Genomic DNA, 15,813 nt, shown 5'->3' with positions numbered 1-15,813 from the left:
ATGCTCACAGAGTAATGGCTTCCGAAAGTCCAAGGTCAAATATATCCTTGGGTACTTTTGCCAGTTGATGCTATGAGGAGGGTACAGTCTGTTGTGAGGGGGGCAGCTTCAGGGGGAATGTAGTTTTCTTTTGAATTCCCTTTCATGGAGGGAACAAATGATTTTATTGAATTTTGCCTTTTTAAGCCATAACCTATAATACTGAGAGAGGGTAGTAAATTCACTTCATTTGAAACATCTAAAATAAAAACTTACGCAGGTTTTCTCAAATTCTTGTGGATTTCAGAACATTTGGTAAAATTTGACTCAATGGGTCTGATTTGAGCCCAGAAATTTTTATTAGGGGAAAAAACCTAAAAAAGAGTTCAGAGCTTTGATCAGGTTCAATATGATAAGAACCAAAGAAAATCCCTTCTTCATTTAAAAATCTTTGGTTGTCTATACTGTGAATCTTATGAGGGTTCAGAAGACAGCATTAATGCTTGTTGTATTTTTATATATTCTATGTGAAGCTTTGATTCTAGAAAGAATCTGTCCTAGCATCCCCTCTGGCAGTAGAAATTTAGACTTTAAGCCAACTGGTAAGCAGGTATTATGGTTTGGCAAACTCTGGGTGTCATTGCTAGAATGTAAATTCCATATGGATAGGACTTTTTTTCACTGTTGTATTCAGCATGTAGAACAATAAGAACACATAAGAGGTCACCCTAGAGTCAAGATAATATCTATCTGAGGGTTATTGAGAAGATTGAATGAAATCACACATGAAAACACTAAGAAAGTTGCAGAATTTTAAAAGAGTTAGGTTTTGTTTTTGTCCCATGCTTTATTTTGCTCCAAACTTTCTAGTTACCTCCTTATTGACTCAAGTTCCTCTGAGGTCTTGTCACCTTTGTGCCTAATTCTACAAGCACATTTTTCTTCTTAGCCATTATTCCAGGGAACTGAAACCATGTCATATAAACAATTTTTTCAGACATTTTGTATTTTGCTAGGCTAAAGGGGAAGAGAATAAGACTTGTTTACACCTTGAGGCACATTTTGGCTCACTCTAAGATTAAAATGCTTTGCAACGCAGCTGCTCAGGAGAAAAACTCATCAGTCTCCCGAGGTAGTGAGTTTCTGACCACTTCAAGTATGCAATCATAAAATAAGGCTGTGGTAAAGGCAAGCAGAGTACCAGATAGTGGATGTGGGGTAGGTTTTAATATCTGCTCTAATCATTAAATTAAAACAAACATTGCTTTTTATTCTGATTCATGTTTAACTATCAAATTTATTTAGTAAAAGTTATATCCAGAGTTGACTCAGTGAAACCAAATTAGGAATTGTTGTAATAATTTTCCATCTCATCTGGTTCCTACATTGAAATTACAGGTCATGCATTCACAGTACTACAAATTACTGTTTTTCTTGTAAGCAAGTTGTCTCTGGTTTATTTATACATAATTTCAGGATTTCCCCCCACTAATTTCTTAATATTTGACTGGTGATGACATTGCTCCCAGAATTCTCTACTGAAAAAACAACAACAACAAATAAAAACTCTGCTAATGAGTTCCACTATGTAGTTTCTCAACCCAACATCCATATTTACTTCTAATTAAGTTCATGAGAGCAATTCAGGATTTTATCCTTTCAAATATTGCCTATCCAGGTGATTTTTCATAACTGTGGGAATAAGAGTCTATAACTTTTAATTTCTTGCACATAAACCTTTATTATAATTTTGTCTCAGGAAATTGTTGGAATTTGCTCAACACTAAAAAGAATTAATTGCCTAATGTATTAAGCAATTAAACAAATCATTTCATCATATGAATAATAATGAATAGAGACTCAGGGTAACATGGAAAATGAAGGCAAAAGAAGGGAAGGAGAAAAAGGAAGCTAATAATGATAGATGTTCAGTTTAGTATTTACTACACAGTTAGTTTTAGTATCCATTATCTAGATGACAAAACAAAGGTATAGAGAAACTATCTCACATCCTTGAAGTCAAACAATTAAAAGACACAGATACGATACAGGGTTTGAAATTAATACATGCCTCATTCCAAAGCACATCCAAATCTCTTGCAGTTATACAATATTTGCCTTAAAATATTAGCTTGATACAGACACCATAGAAATGGAGTTACAAAGCCATACACTAGCAGAGAGGAGTTTCCTCTAGAAGTGTATCTGGGGTGAAATCATTTGCCACAAATACCCTCCACCATCTCTCCATTAACAACAAACAAACAGACAAAAAGCCAAAATAGTCTGAGAGATAAAAAGCATTGGCTAAAAGGAAGCATGATACTTGTATCTCTGAGATAAGACTGTCCAATCACACTTTGACCATCTCAATATGCTAAAAGGTCCAAATGGACACAATGAATTAACAGTAAATAAGAAGAGTAAAGAGTTGGTTTCCAGGGTAGTTGCATAAAAAGAGTGGTGACTAGAACTCTGGACTAGAATGCAGGGTCAGCCTAGGATTAATAACATGTTCTTTAATTGTTTGCATATAGCAGGAAACATATTTCCTCTCTCTCTGCTTCACACCACCCTTTATGAAAACAAAAAGGTAATTATATTGCATTGAGTTGTGGTGAACTTTCCAGTTCAAATATTTGAAGATGTCTATGGAAACTAAGCATGTTGTTATCCTAGCAGTTAATTATCCAATGGAAATAAGTATTAGCCAATGCTCTTTAAGCCAAGATAAATGTTAACAGTCTAGTACTAGTTTACACATTCTCCCTTCATTCATTTATTCAATCAATCATTCATTCAGTAAATATTTACTGAAGATTTACTATTATCAATACTCTGTAGCTGTTGAGGAGATATCAATTTACAGCATAAGACAGTCTACCCACAGAAAAGAATTCATAAACAGTATACATGATAATAACTAAATTCTATGTTATGTAAGAAAGGATTAAATGCTAATAAAAACAAATAAAGCAGGATAAGGGAGATCTGGTACTGGTGGTGATAAGGGTTGGCTTATTTGAGCAAAGACATAAAGATGGAGTTAATCATGACTATAGCAAGAGGACGCATATTCCAGGCAGAGCAAACAGTTGTTGCAAAGATTCTAAAGGGAAAGCATGGCTAATGTCTGGAAGTATTCAATCACAGATTTCTGGATGGTTAGCAAGCAAAAATATTTTCTTAGGGGTAGTGATAGACTTGCACGTATTAGTGACAGACTGCAACAAGAATTAAGCAACATCTTTTTCTTGATTACTGAGATTGAGATAATGTAAGACAAAACTACTCTAGGTTTTAGCAAAGAATTAGGCTTGGGTTATTAACTTTCAAGTAAACAACCAACTGCTGTGTTCTTGAAGGATATTTTATTTTCTTAGGAAACCTCTCTTCTGATATATTCCCATCTCAGATTATTTGCAAGAATTCTGTGCCCTTTTCTTTCCCCATATATTTATAGGTTAGATTATTTTCCCTTCCTGAAGTATTTAACATATTATAAGCATGAGCTTTAAAACCCTGTAATTGTATCCAAAAAGTAACCATTATTTGCTCTTTGAATGAATATTTGCTAATCACTTACGATGTGATACTCTGTATCCCATGAGCTATGAGGATTATAGAAAACTGTAAAATGTAGTCTCTGCCCCGATGACATTAGTCTGAGAGGGAATACAAGGCACACACACAAATAACTATAATTATAAATTAGATCATCACTGCCTTCTCTGAACTCCCATGTAGTTGCAGCAAAATATACACTTTCTAAAAGAAGGTAACAGTTGATCCAAACATTCAAAGAACAGTAGTAACAGGAAATGTAGAGAAAGGACAGGATATTCAAGGAAATAAAAAATAATATAACTAGAAAAGGTCCAGAGGTAGGACACTGCATGCACACTGTGTCTGAAGGACAAGTGATGAGCAAGACGGGTTTTGACAAAATAATGTAGATACAAGACATCTGCGTAGTTTTAGGGAGATAATTTTTGTATTATTTTATCTTGAAACAGTTTCCTCACATTTAAAATCATAGCCACACATTATTATTGATAATTGCTATTCCTAATAGAAGTATTCTAAAGAAGTAATTCCTCATTTAAACTGTTTCATTCGTAAAGAGGTCTAAATAGTTCTTGTAAGAAATAAACTCAGGCTTCTAGCATTTCTGGACTTCAGTGTAAGGTCTCAAACTGAGTTCTGTTCAAATATAAAATCCTTCCTCTTTCCTTGAAAAAGATATATTATTAATATTCTTTTTCTTTATAGAAAAATTTAAAAAGGCTTTGTGGCTACAAGAAACAATCCCAAGGTAACAGAGTTGTCCAGACTGCAAAGACGAGTCTTAAAACAAGGACTTTTTTTTTTTTTTTAATTTATTTATTGGCTGCGTTGGGTCTTTGGTGCTGCTCACAGGCTTTCTCTAGTTGCGGAGAGCGGGGGCTGCTCTTCATGGCAGTGTGTGGATTTCTCATTGCAGTGGCTTCTCTTGCTGCAGATCACAGCTCTAGGCATGCAGGCTTCAGCAGTTGTGGCACATGGGCTCAGTAGCTGTAGCTCTCGGGCTCTAGAGCACAGGCTCAGTAGTTGTGGCACACAGGCTTAGTTGTTCCGCGGCACAGGATCGAACCTGTGTTCCCTGCACTGTCAGGTGGACTCCCAATCACTGCACCACTAAGGAAGTCCCAAGGACTTTTTAAATCCAAAGATAAAGCACAACAACGAACATATCTAATGGAGTTTATGAAGTAACAGGGAAACTACACAGACATTCTCAGCTTTTAGTATGTTCTAAAGTTTTAGGATTTATAACTCTAAGAGTACTTAAGAAGTATTTAATAACATTTAATATCAATAATTTTAATAGTATTAATAGTATTATTTAAGATTTTGAAAGTGGCTTGAGACTATCTTAACTGTCTTTTGTAACATAATGCTTTTGTTGGAACCAAATTAGTGTGGCAATTTTTTAAAAAAATATTTTACATGCCTTTTTTAAAAAATGAATTTGATGATTTTTTAAATTAAATTTTTACTTATTTATTGGCTGTTTTGGGTCTTCATTGCTGTGTGTGGGCTTTCTCTAGTTGCAGCGAGCGGGGGCTACTCTTCATTGTGGTGAGCGGGCTTCTCATTGCAGTGGCTCCTCTTGTTGAGGAGTACGGGCTCTAGGTGTGTGGGCTTCAGTAGTTGTGGCACATGGGCTCAATAGTTGTGGCTCGCAGGCTCCAGAGAGCAGGCTCAGTAGCTGTGGTGCACGGGCTTAGCTGCTCTGCGGCATGTGGGATCTTCCCAGCCCAGGGCTCGAACACGTGTCCCCTGCAATAGCAGGCAGATTCTTAACCACTGTGCCACCAGGGAAGACCTGGTAATTTTATTATTTTATTTTATTTTATTTTATTTTATTATTTTTTTAAGTGTTGCTGGTTTATCTTATTTTATTTTATTTTTTAAGCTCTTTATTGGAATATAATTGCTTTACACTGTTGTACCAGTTTCTGCTATACAACAAAGTGAGTCAGCTGTATTTATACATATATTTCCATATCTCCTCCCTCCCACGACTCCTTCCCACCCTCCCTATCCCAGCCCTCTAAGTCATCACCCATCATCGAGCTGATCTCCCTGTGTTATGCAACAGCTTCCCACTAGCTATCTATTTTACATTTGGTAGTGTGGTGATTTTAAAACACGGCCCCATAATTATCTGACATGCCTCGCATTGCAAGGTGGGGGCATATGTTCCATTCTCTTGATTGAGTCTCATGTACTAAGCAACAGTATATGAAAAGAAAGTGAACAATGTCTAGACGCAAGTTTACAAAGCTACCACGTTCCACTTTCCATCTTTGTTGGGATATTCACTGTTGGAACACAGATACAAGGCAATGAAGAAGCCCAAGCTGCCTCTCAGAAAGGCAGCTAAGAGTCAACACCAATGTGCCAGCCACGTGAGTCCGCCATCTTGGAGTTAGATGGTCTGCCACGTTCAGGCTATCCCAGCTGGTACCACATTCTTCAGAGACAAGCTGACACTGACAAGCACTGCTCACATTGCAGATTTGTGAGTAAAATGCATATTTGTTGATGTTTTATGGCATTAAGTTCTGGAGAGGTAACAGTAGATAATCAGAACAGATTTTAGTGTTTGGATGTAAGGTGCTACTGTAATGAAAACTTAAAACATGTGGTCTTGGCTTTGGGACCAGGTGGCAAACAAGAGCTAGATAAATTGGGAAGACTGTTGGTGAAAGCCAAAAGGGCCCCAGGGAGAGTTTTCAAAGACTATAGGATATGAGGAAGCTGTTGACAAAATCTTATAGTAAAGAAAACAGGGAAAGTATTATTGGAAGTCATAGGAAAAGAGATCCTTGTATGTAGTGGCTAGATTTTTGACCATGTCTCCTATATGTCATGCAGAAGTAAAGGAAATGTATTTAATGAATTTGATGATCTAATGAAGAGATTCCAGGCAGAGGCAGAATTTTTAAAATACCACATCAGTTCTTCTCATGACTTAATGAAATGAATGGAGAGATATTAGCTAAAGAAGGAAATTTTCCATCAAGACATCTGAAAATAAACCTTTTTCATTTGCAGCTTCTCTAGAGAAAAAAAATTCTCAAATTAAGAAATGTCTTAGCCCACAGATCCAATACAGATTGGGACAATATGATTCTTTGTTGGTAATATCTCAGAAAGATATGAGGTTCCTCAGGGGAACTTTCAGAGAGATAGAAGTCTTCGCGAAGAATTTAAGGACAGGAAAGTCTCCCAGATCCTCTCTGTTAAAAATCTGAAGAGTATTGGCCACAGCAGTTTCACTAGATTCCCCAGGTCAAGAAGGGCTCATTGTGAAGAGATTTGGGAGTGTAGCTCTTTTTTTAAGTGGGATTATAAACTGATTTGTTACAGTCGTTAAAGTTACAAAGTCCTTAAAGGAAATGTACTGGTTTAGACTAAGAGGGATTATAAAAGGACAACAGGAGAGATTCTTGTGGTGGGTGATGAAACTCTCATATGTTTCGGCTGTAGTGGTATATACACAAACTGACATGCGATAGAACTGCTTACAGCTAATCTCTCTCTCTCACACACACACATACACAAAGAGGACAAGTAAAACTGGGGATACCTGAATAAGTTTAGGTAGATTGTATGTCAGTACCCTTGTTGTGACATTGTACTAGGATTTTGCAAGATGTTACAATTAGAAGAAGCTGTATAAAGGGTGCAAAGTAACTCTCCATATATATTTTTTACAACTGTATGCAAATACATGATTATAGTAAACAAACAAACAAACAACTTCCTGATGGTCATCATCTACCTAAGACTGAAAAACCAAATATGGTTTTCATAGCTATTAACAGAAGTTTTCAGATAAGGGAGGAACTGGCCTAGATCAGTGCTTTTCAATTTATGGCCCACACTGCATTATGACCATCACCTGGAAACTTGTTAAATATGCAAATTCTCAGGCTCCAATTCAGACCCAATGAAGCAGAAACTCTGAGGCTGGAGCCAAGTAATCTGTGCTTCAATAAACCCTCCAGGTGGGTGTGATGCATGCTGAACTATGAGAAACACTAGCCTAGAGTTTTGTTTTGTGATAACTATTAAACATCTACTAAATAGAACCTTGCTACTCAAATTTAGTCCACTGACCAGTAACATCAGCATCCTTTGTAAGCTTATCAGCAACGCAGAATCTGTACTCCAGACTTAGAGAATCCAAACCTGCATTTTTACAAGATCTCCAGTTAATTCAAAGGGACATAAAAGCTTAAGAAGTGGTGCCTTAGTGTATTTGCCGAACAACTCTATGTGCATCCCATGAAAATACAGCTTTGTTTCTAGTGGGAGTGAGAACATTTGGACACCAACTTCCTGCCAGGACAGGGATATTAAACAAGTTGCCCCATACCTTATAAGGAGCCCACTTAAGATCTGAGCTTGCACAGGACACAAAGGGACAACAGGAAAGATCCTTCTGGTCTGTATCCCTCCAGAGCCTATGTTCATAAGCACGATACTAAATTGTCCAGTCTTTCTTCATCTGTTAGTCCAGGTCCTGTGGACCGGTTCCAGTTTCCAGCTATTTACAACCGGGAATGTCATGAACTGCATACACACAGGCCAGGGTCAGAACAGATATTATAATTCACTCAGGCGGTTTTGACTCTATTACTCTCCAGACACTAAGCTCATAACAGGAAGCTCAGATACACCACCAAGGATGTTCCGGCTTCAGGACTGCAGAGGCTCTGCATGCCTTCATCATCTTCCTCCTCCCCAAGGCCCCCCATCAGTCCTTCCATGCACATCACAGGGCACAGACTCCAAGTCGACAGAGTGCACATTAGCTGTAAAATAACACTGTTGGGAGCTAGAGTTGAAAGGGAAATCTCTGATTGTCCCTGACGGGATTTTCTGCCTATTTATCTTTTAAATTTCAATTCTGTGGAAGTTGCTGGCAGAAGCAAGTGTTATCTGAATGCACAACTGACAGCATAAAAAATCATTTCCCATTTTTATGTCTAGGGTTTAACTTCAAGAAAATAGCAAAATTCACATTGAGTGGATGGTTTAGGTATTTCAGGGGAAGGGGTGGTTATTTTTAATCCTTTTGGCGAAATAAGTAGAGAGGCATAGCTAGAAAATGCTTCAAAGCTGTTAGGGACTAGATTAGGAGTCTGTGTATTTTGCAGAATGCTCAGAGCGAAATAATAAATAAATAGCAAAACAAACGGCTAATGGAGCAAGGTAGAGCTCATTACTCACAGTAACCAGTATCATTGAGCATCATATTCCAGTTTCTGCTAGCCCCTGGAAATTCAGAGATGAATAATTGAGGGTGAACAATATACTCTAACAACCGAATGAATACATCTAATATACCTAAGTGTCAGTTTCAACGTACCAGGCATGATACTAGGTGCTAACTAGCTGCCTTCTCTACTTTAGATCATTCGGTATTCCTATGATGTTGATACGATCATTCACATTTCACAAAGAAGGAAATTGAAGCTCAGAAATATGGAGGGGCGGGGACGTTCCCATAGTCACACAACCCATATGTGGCCCAGACAGATTCAAACAAAAGGCTATCTGCCCAAAACTCCTTTCTTTGATGACAGAGGTGGGAAAAGGCATTGAAAGGGGGTCAGGAGCAGTCCGTTGAAAAGGAATGCGTTTTAGACTAAAATCAAAGAGCACTACCCAACGGCACCGCTTCTCCTGTCTTTCTCCACAGATGGCTCCAAATGTGCTCAGTTTATCTTTGGAAAAGTGAGACGAATAACAACCATCTACATAACTCGCTAACCATTCACATCCAATTACTGACGCAGCGTAATAACCATTATACGTGTCCATAAACTGTGAGATGAATGTTGCTGTACATGTTGAATTGTCTTAACACTGAAAGAAGTATACCAGAGATTCTCTGTCTTCGTAGTCTGTTGTGTCATGAGCTTTGGGGAGGAAAAGTAGAGAAAACTGACATGTGTAGGGTGAAGGTAATGGGTGACAGCCCATAGACCAAGAGATTGACTAACTTAAGTTAGTTCTCAGTTCTCCAATGCTTAGGTATTTATTTATTTTACAAATAGTATACAGGGTTTTTTAAACTATGTGTAACATAGGCAAAATTATTTAAAGTCAATAACTTTTTAAGGAATTTCACACTTTCTGATTCTTTCCACTGCCAATCACTGTAGTTCCTCCAATGTTTGAGTCTTAACCTTCAAGATAGCCCTTCCAAAAAGAATGTTTGCTCAGTCCACAGTTGTCATCTCAAGTCATCCACAATTCTTTTAGTCAGGCTTCTCTGATTTCCGTGGAATATGGACACTTCAAAAATTCCCTACCTGTAATCTTTAGGATCCAATTTTCTCAAGCTATCTACTTTAGGGCCATGTTTAGGGTGAGAGGAGAGGGATCTGCCTGCTTCTGAATTTTAGACACCCTCTAAACATGCATTAAGTTCAAACTGTTTTCATTCCTAAGCTGTCACATCTTAGAATAGTACAGATCGTTGGGATATGCCAATACCTAAGACAAAAAAGTTTGATTGTTAGGTTTTTCATAGTTTATTTAGCAGCTCTGTCTTGTAGTTCTTTCCCACAAATTTAACATATAGTTCTGTGAGTAAAGGAAATCACATAGTTACTCTATGAGGTATTTCCAACAATGTAGGTCTATAGAAAAAGCCCCATCAGGATAGACCTCAACTCCAATGCTTATTTTAACGTGTAGAAACAATTCCGTTTCCTCTTCCCCTCAGAATATAAATATAGGTACAGATCTATACAGACACACACAAATAACTCATCTTACAAGTTTAAGAAATAATTTTCAGGTGAATGAACTAGCTAGCATTTGTCATGTTTTCAAAGCAACGCTGGAACTACAAATATGAGGTGGTTTGGTCAAGGCTCTTATTACTGACCTAGGAAAATGATTTTCTATCTCATTTTATCTTGTTTTCTACACTTGAAAAATGGGTCTAATAACACTTGCCCTTTACATACCTCAGAGAAATGCTGCAAAGATTAATGAAATACGTGTAAAGAGCTGTAAACTGGATAAATTAAGAGATCATCATCATTATACTATTGGATTCTTCAAATAAAATTTCCAGTACAACTATGACCCTAACAACATTGGTGAGTAAGGCAGATGTAAGAATGCAGGAATAATGCAATTTTTAAAGAGGTTTTGTTGTTTAAATCAAGTGCTTAAATCTCAGATATATCTGAGAGACTACAGAATTTTTCAGGAAAAAAGAAAAAAGAATGAAGACATCTGAGAATTAAGAAACCAAGAAAGGGACAATCTTCAAATGCTGCAGGCTGACACTTCAGTTGGCATCCAACCTTCAGATGAGATTACTATCATTAGACCCATGATTCCAAAGACTTAATAAATGGACAATTAGGGTTTATTTCTCTGGAATTCATCAAAATTAGTTGAGATACTCATCCAGCGTTTCCCCCACATCTGTTGCTCAGCTGTGTATGGGTCAATGTCAGTTGATTTAATTTTTCATTTCTGCTGCCAGATGTTTTGGCATCACACAGTTATAGGCATCTAATTGTTTAAAAGTGCTCTCACATTAATGCAGGAGACTTGTACTGTTTTCTGCCTTCTAGGCTTTAAGTATGATAAGAAAGGAAGTAACTTTATTGTTTTCAAATATGAAACAAGGTCTGAAATTCACATCTAGCTTGACCCAGTACTTCAGCAATAGACCAATATAAACTTTTAAAATTAGCTGCATTCCTTTGAGAAACCCAAGGCTGATTCCATGGGAGGAGAGAGAGGAGTTAGAGAGAGAGGAGAGACTCTATATCCAGAATATATCCAGAATAAATCTAGATGTTTGCAAGGAGTTTATTAACCTCGATATAGTCTACTGACGTAGAAAGACAGACTTCGTGGACATTTTACTTTCAGAAACTGCTCAGTCAGTGACCTTGAGGAAATTACCTCATATATCTCAATATTATAAAATGGAGATGATATAAAATGTTTATATATTATAAAATGAAGATAATAACCTATTTATTTAACAGTCTCTTATCTCCATATTTATTGTACTAAAAAAGTTAATAGTCTTAGAAATTAATCAAACTAACGAAAATTAAATTCAACAAAAAAATATTAAAACCAGCAAGGGAAAAACAAAAATTAATATACAAAGGAAACCCCATAAGGTTATCAGCTGATTTTTCTGCAGAAATTCTACAGGCCAGAAGTGAGTGGCAGGATATACTTAAAATGATGAAAGAGAAAAACCTACAACCAGGATTACTCTACCTAGCAAGGATCTTATTCAGATTTGATAGAGAAATTAAAAGCTTTACAGACAAGCAGAAGCTAAGAGAATTCAGCACCACCAAACCAGCTTTACGACAAATGCTAAAGGAAATTCTCTAGGAAGGAAACACAAGAGAAGAAAAAGACCCACAAAAACAAACCCAAAACAATTAAGAAAATGGCAATAGGAACATACATAGAGATAATAACATTTTATGTAAATGGATTAAATGCTCCAATCAAAAGACACAGATTGGCTGAATGGATACAAAAGCAAGACCCACATATATGTTGTCTACAAGAAACCCACTTCAGACCTAGGGACACATACAGACTGAAAGTGAAAGGATGGAAAAAGATATTCCATGCAAATGGAAATCAAAAGAAAGCTGAAGTAGCAATACTCATATCAGATAAAATAGACTTTAAAATAAAGGCTATTACAAGAGATGAGGAGAGAGACTACGTAATGATCAAAGGATCAATCCAAGAAGAAGATATAACAATTATAAATATTTATGCACCCAATATAGGAGCACCTCAATACATAACGCAAATGCTAACAGCCATAAAAGCAGAAATTGGTAACACAATAATAGTAGGGGACTCTAACACCCCACTTACACCGAAGGACAGATCATCCAAACAGAAAATAAACAGGGAAACAAGCTTTAAATGACACTATAGACCAGATAGATTTAATTGATATTTATAGGATATTCAACCCGAAAGTGGCAGAATATACTTTCTTCTCAAGTGCACATGGAACATTCTCCAGGATAGATCACGTCTTGGGTCACAAATCAAGCCTGGAAAAATTTAAGAAAATTGAAATCATATCAAGCATCTGCTCTGACCACAATGCTATGAGATTAGAAATCAATTACAAGAAAAAAACCTGTAAAAAACACAAATACATGGAGGCTAAACAGTGCATTACTAAATAACAAACTGATCACTGAGGAAATCAAAGAAGAAATTTAAAAATACATAGAAATAAATGACAATGAAAACATGACGACCCAAAACCTATGGGACTCAGCAAAAGCAATTCTAAGAGGGATGTTTATAGCAATTCAATCTCTCCTCAAGAAACAAGAAAAATCTCAAATAAACAATCTAGCCATACACCTAAAACAACTAGAGAAAGAAGAACAAAGAAAACTCAAAGTCAGTAGAAGGAAAGAGATAATAAAGATTAGAGCAGAAATAAATGAAACAGAAACAAAGATCAATAAAACTAAAAGTTGATGCTTTGAGAAGATAAACAAAATTGATAAACCTTTAGCCAGATTCATCAAGAAAAAAGGGAGAGGACACAACTCAATAAAATTAGAAATGAAAAAGGAGAACTCACAACTGACACCGCAGAAATGCAAAGGATTATAAGAGACTACTGTAAACAACTATGTGCCAATAAAATGGACAACCTCTAAGAAATGGACAAATTCTTGCAAAGGTACAATTTTCCAAGGCTGAATCAGGAAGAATTAGAAAATATAAACAGACCTATCACAAGTAATGAAATTGAAACTGTAATAAAAAATTTTCCAGCAAACAAAAGTCCAGGACCAGATGACTTCACAGGATAATTCTATCAAACATTTAGAGAAGAGCTAATACCTATCCTTTTGAAACTCTTCCAAAAAATTGCAGAGGGAGGAACACTCCCAGAGTCGTTCTATGAGGCTACCATCACCCTGATACCAAAACCAGAGAAAGATATCACAAAAAAAAGAAAATTATGACTAATCACTGATGAACATAGATGCAAAAACCCTCAAGAAAATACTAGCAAACAGAATCCAACAACACATTAAAAGGATTATACACTATGATCAAGTGGGATTTATACCAAGAGTGCAAGGATTCTTCAATATATGCAAATCAATCAATGTGATACACCATGTTAACAAATTAAGGAATAAAAAACCATATGACCATCTCAATACATGCAGAAAAAGCTTTTGACAAAATTCAACACCGATTTATGATAAAAACTTTCCAGAAAATGGGCATAGAGAGAATCTACCTCAACATAATAAAGGCCATATATGACAAACCCACAGCAAATATTATTCTCAATGTTGAAAAACTGAAAGCATTTCCACTAAGGTCAGGAACAGGACAAGGATGTCCACTCTTGCCACTCTTATTCAACATAGTTGAAAGCAGCAATCAGAGAAGAAAAAGAAATAAAAGGAATACGAATTGGAAAAGAAGTAAAACTGTCACTGTTTGCAGATGATATGATACTATACATATAAAATCCTAAAGATGCCACCAGAAAACTACTAGAGCTCATCAATGAATTTGGAAAAGTTGCGGGATACAAAATTAATGCACAGAAATCCCTTACATTCCTATACACTAACAATGAAAAATCAGAAAGAGAAATTAAGGAAACAATCCCATTTACCACCACAACAAAAAGAATAAAATACCTAGGCATAAACCTACCTAAGAATACAAAAGACTTATACCCATAAAACTATAAAACACTGATGAAGGAAATCAAAGATGACATGAACAGATGGAGAAATATACCATGTTCTTGGAATGGAAGAATCAATATTGTGAAAATGACTATACTACCCAAAGTAATCTACAGATTCAGTGCAATCCCTACCAAATTACCAATGACATTCTTCACAGAATTAGAACAAAAAATTTTACAATTTGTAAGGAAACACAAAAGACCCCAAATAGCCAAAGCATCTTGAGAAAGAAAAATGGAGCCAGAGGAATTAGGCTCCTCTACTTCAGACTATACTACAAAGCTACAGTCATCAAGGCAGTATTTGGTATGGGCATAAAAACAGAAATATAGATCAATGGTACAGAATAGGAAGCTCAGAGATAAACCCACACCCATATGGTCACCTAATTTATGACAAAGGAGGTCAGGATGTACAATGGAGAAAAGACAGCCTCTTCAATAACTGGTGCTGGGAAAATTGGACAGCTACATGTAAAAGGATGAAATTAGAACACTTCCTAACACCACAAACAGAAATAAACTCAAAATGGATTAAAGACCTACATGTAAGGCGAGACACTATAAAACTCCTAAAGGATAACATAGGCAGAACACTCTATGACATACAACAAAGCAAGATCCTTTTTGACCCACTTCCCAGAATAATGGAAATAAAAACAAAAATAAACAAATGTGACCTAATGAAACTTAAAAGCTTTTGCACAGCAAAGGAAACTATAAACAAGACAAAAAGACAACCCTCAGAATAGGAGAAAATATTTGTAAATGAACAACTGACAAAGGATTAATCTCCAAAATACAGAAGCAGCTCATGCAGCTCAATATCAAAAAAACAAACAACTCAATCCAAAAATGGGTGGAAGACCTAAACAGACATTTCTCCAAGGAAGACATACAGATTGCCAGAAAACACATGAAAAGATGCTCAACATCACTAATCATTAGAGAAATGCAAATCAAAACCACAATAAGGTATCACCTCACACTGGTCAGAATGGGCATCATCAGAAAATCTACAAACAATAAATGCTGGAGAGGGTGTGAAGAAAAGGGAACCTTCCTGCACTGTTGGTGGGAATGTAAATTGATACAGCCACTATGGAGAACAGTATGGAGGTTCCTTACAAAACTAAAAATAGAACTGCCATATGACTCAGCAGTCCCACTACTGGGCATATACCTGGAGAAAAGCAAAATTCAAAAAGAAACATGTACCACAGTGTTCACTGCAGCATTATTTACAATAGCTAGGACATGGAAGCAACCCAAGTGCCCCTCAACAGATGAATGGATAAAGATGTGGCGTATATATACAATGGGATATTACTCAGCCATAAAAAGGAACGAAATTGAGTTCTTTGTAGTGAGGTGGATAGACCTAGAATCTGTCATACAGAGTGAAGTAAATCAGAAAAACAAATACCATATGCTAACACATACATATAGAATCTAGAAAAGTGGTACTGATGAACCTAGTGGCAGGGCAGGAATAGAGATGCAGATGTAGA

At 36.4% G+C, this 15,813-nt stretch overlaps 1 protein-coding gene and 1 non-coding gene across 7 annotated transcripts in view; both read right to left on the bottom strand.

Moving 5' to 3' along the window:
• Window positions 1-15,813, bottom strand: part of CDH8 (cadherin 8) — a 350,610-nt gene that overhangs the window by 84,223 nt on the left and 250,574 nt on the right. The window contains exon 8 of one of the 6 annotated variants that reach the window (XM_057711551.1): window positions 2,454-2,459. The exons of the other annotated variants lie outside the window; for them this stretch is intronic. Within the exon in view, the coding sequence (XP_057567534.1) occupies window positions 2,454-2,459 (6 nt within the window). The remainder of the gene's footprint in view (window positions 1-2,453; window positions 2,460-15,813) is intronic. 6 annotated transcript variants of the gene reach the window in all.
• On the bottom strand, window positions 10,088-10,218 carry LOC130839414 (small nucleolar RNA SNORA18). The gene has a single exon (XR_009049819.1). It is a non-coding gene; the product is annotated as a small nucleolar RNA SNORA18 (small nucleolar RNA).

Source organism: Hippopotamus amphibius, chromosome 16 (genome assembly GCF_030028045.1).
Source record: "Hippopotamus amphibius kiboko isolate mHipAmp2 chromosome 16, mHipAmp2.hap2, whole genome shotgun sequence".
NCBI classification, from domain to species: Eukaryota; Metazoa; Chordata; class Mammalia; order Artiodactyla; family Hippopotamidae; genus Hippopotamus; species Hippopotamus amphibius.
The sequence above is the reverse complement of the archived record's forward strand: the minus strand, read 5'-3'. Positions and strand labels throughout refer to the sequence as shown.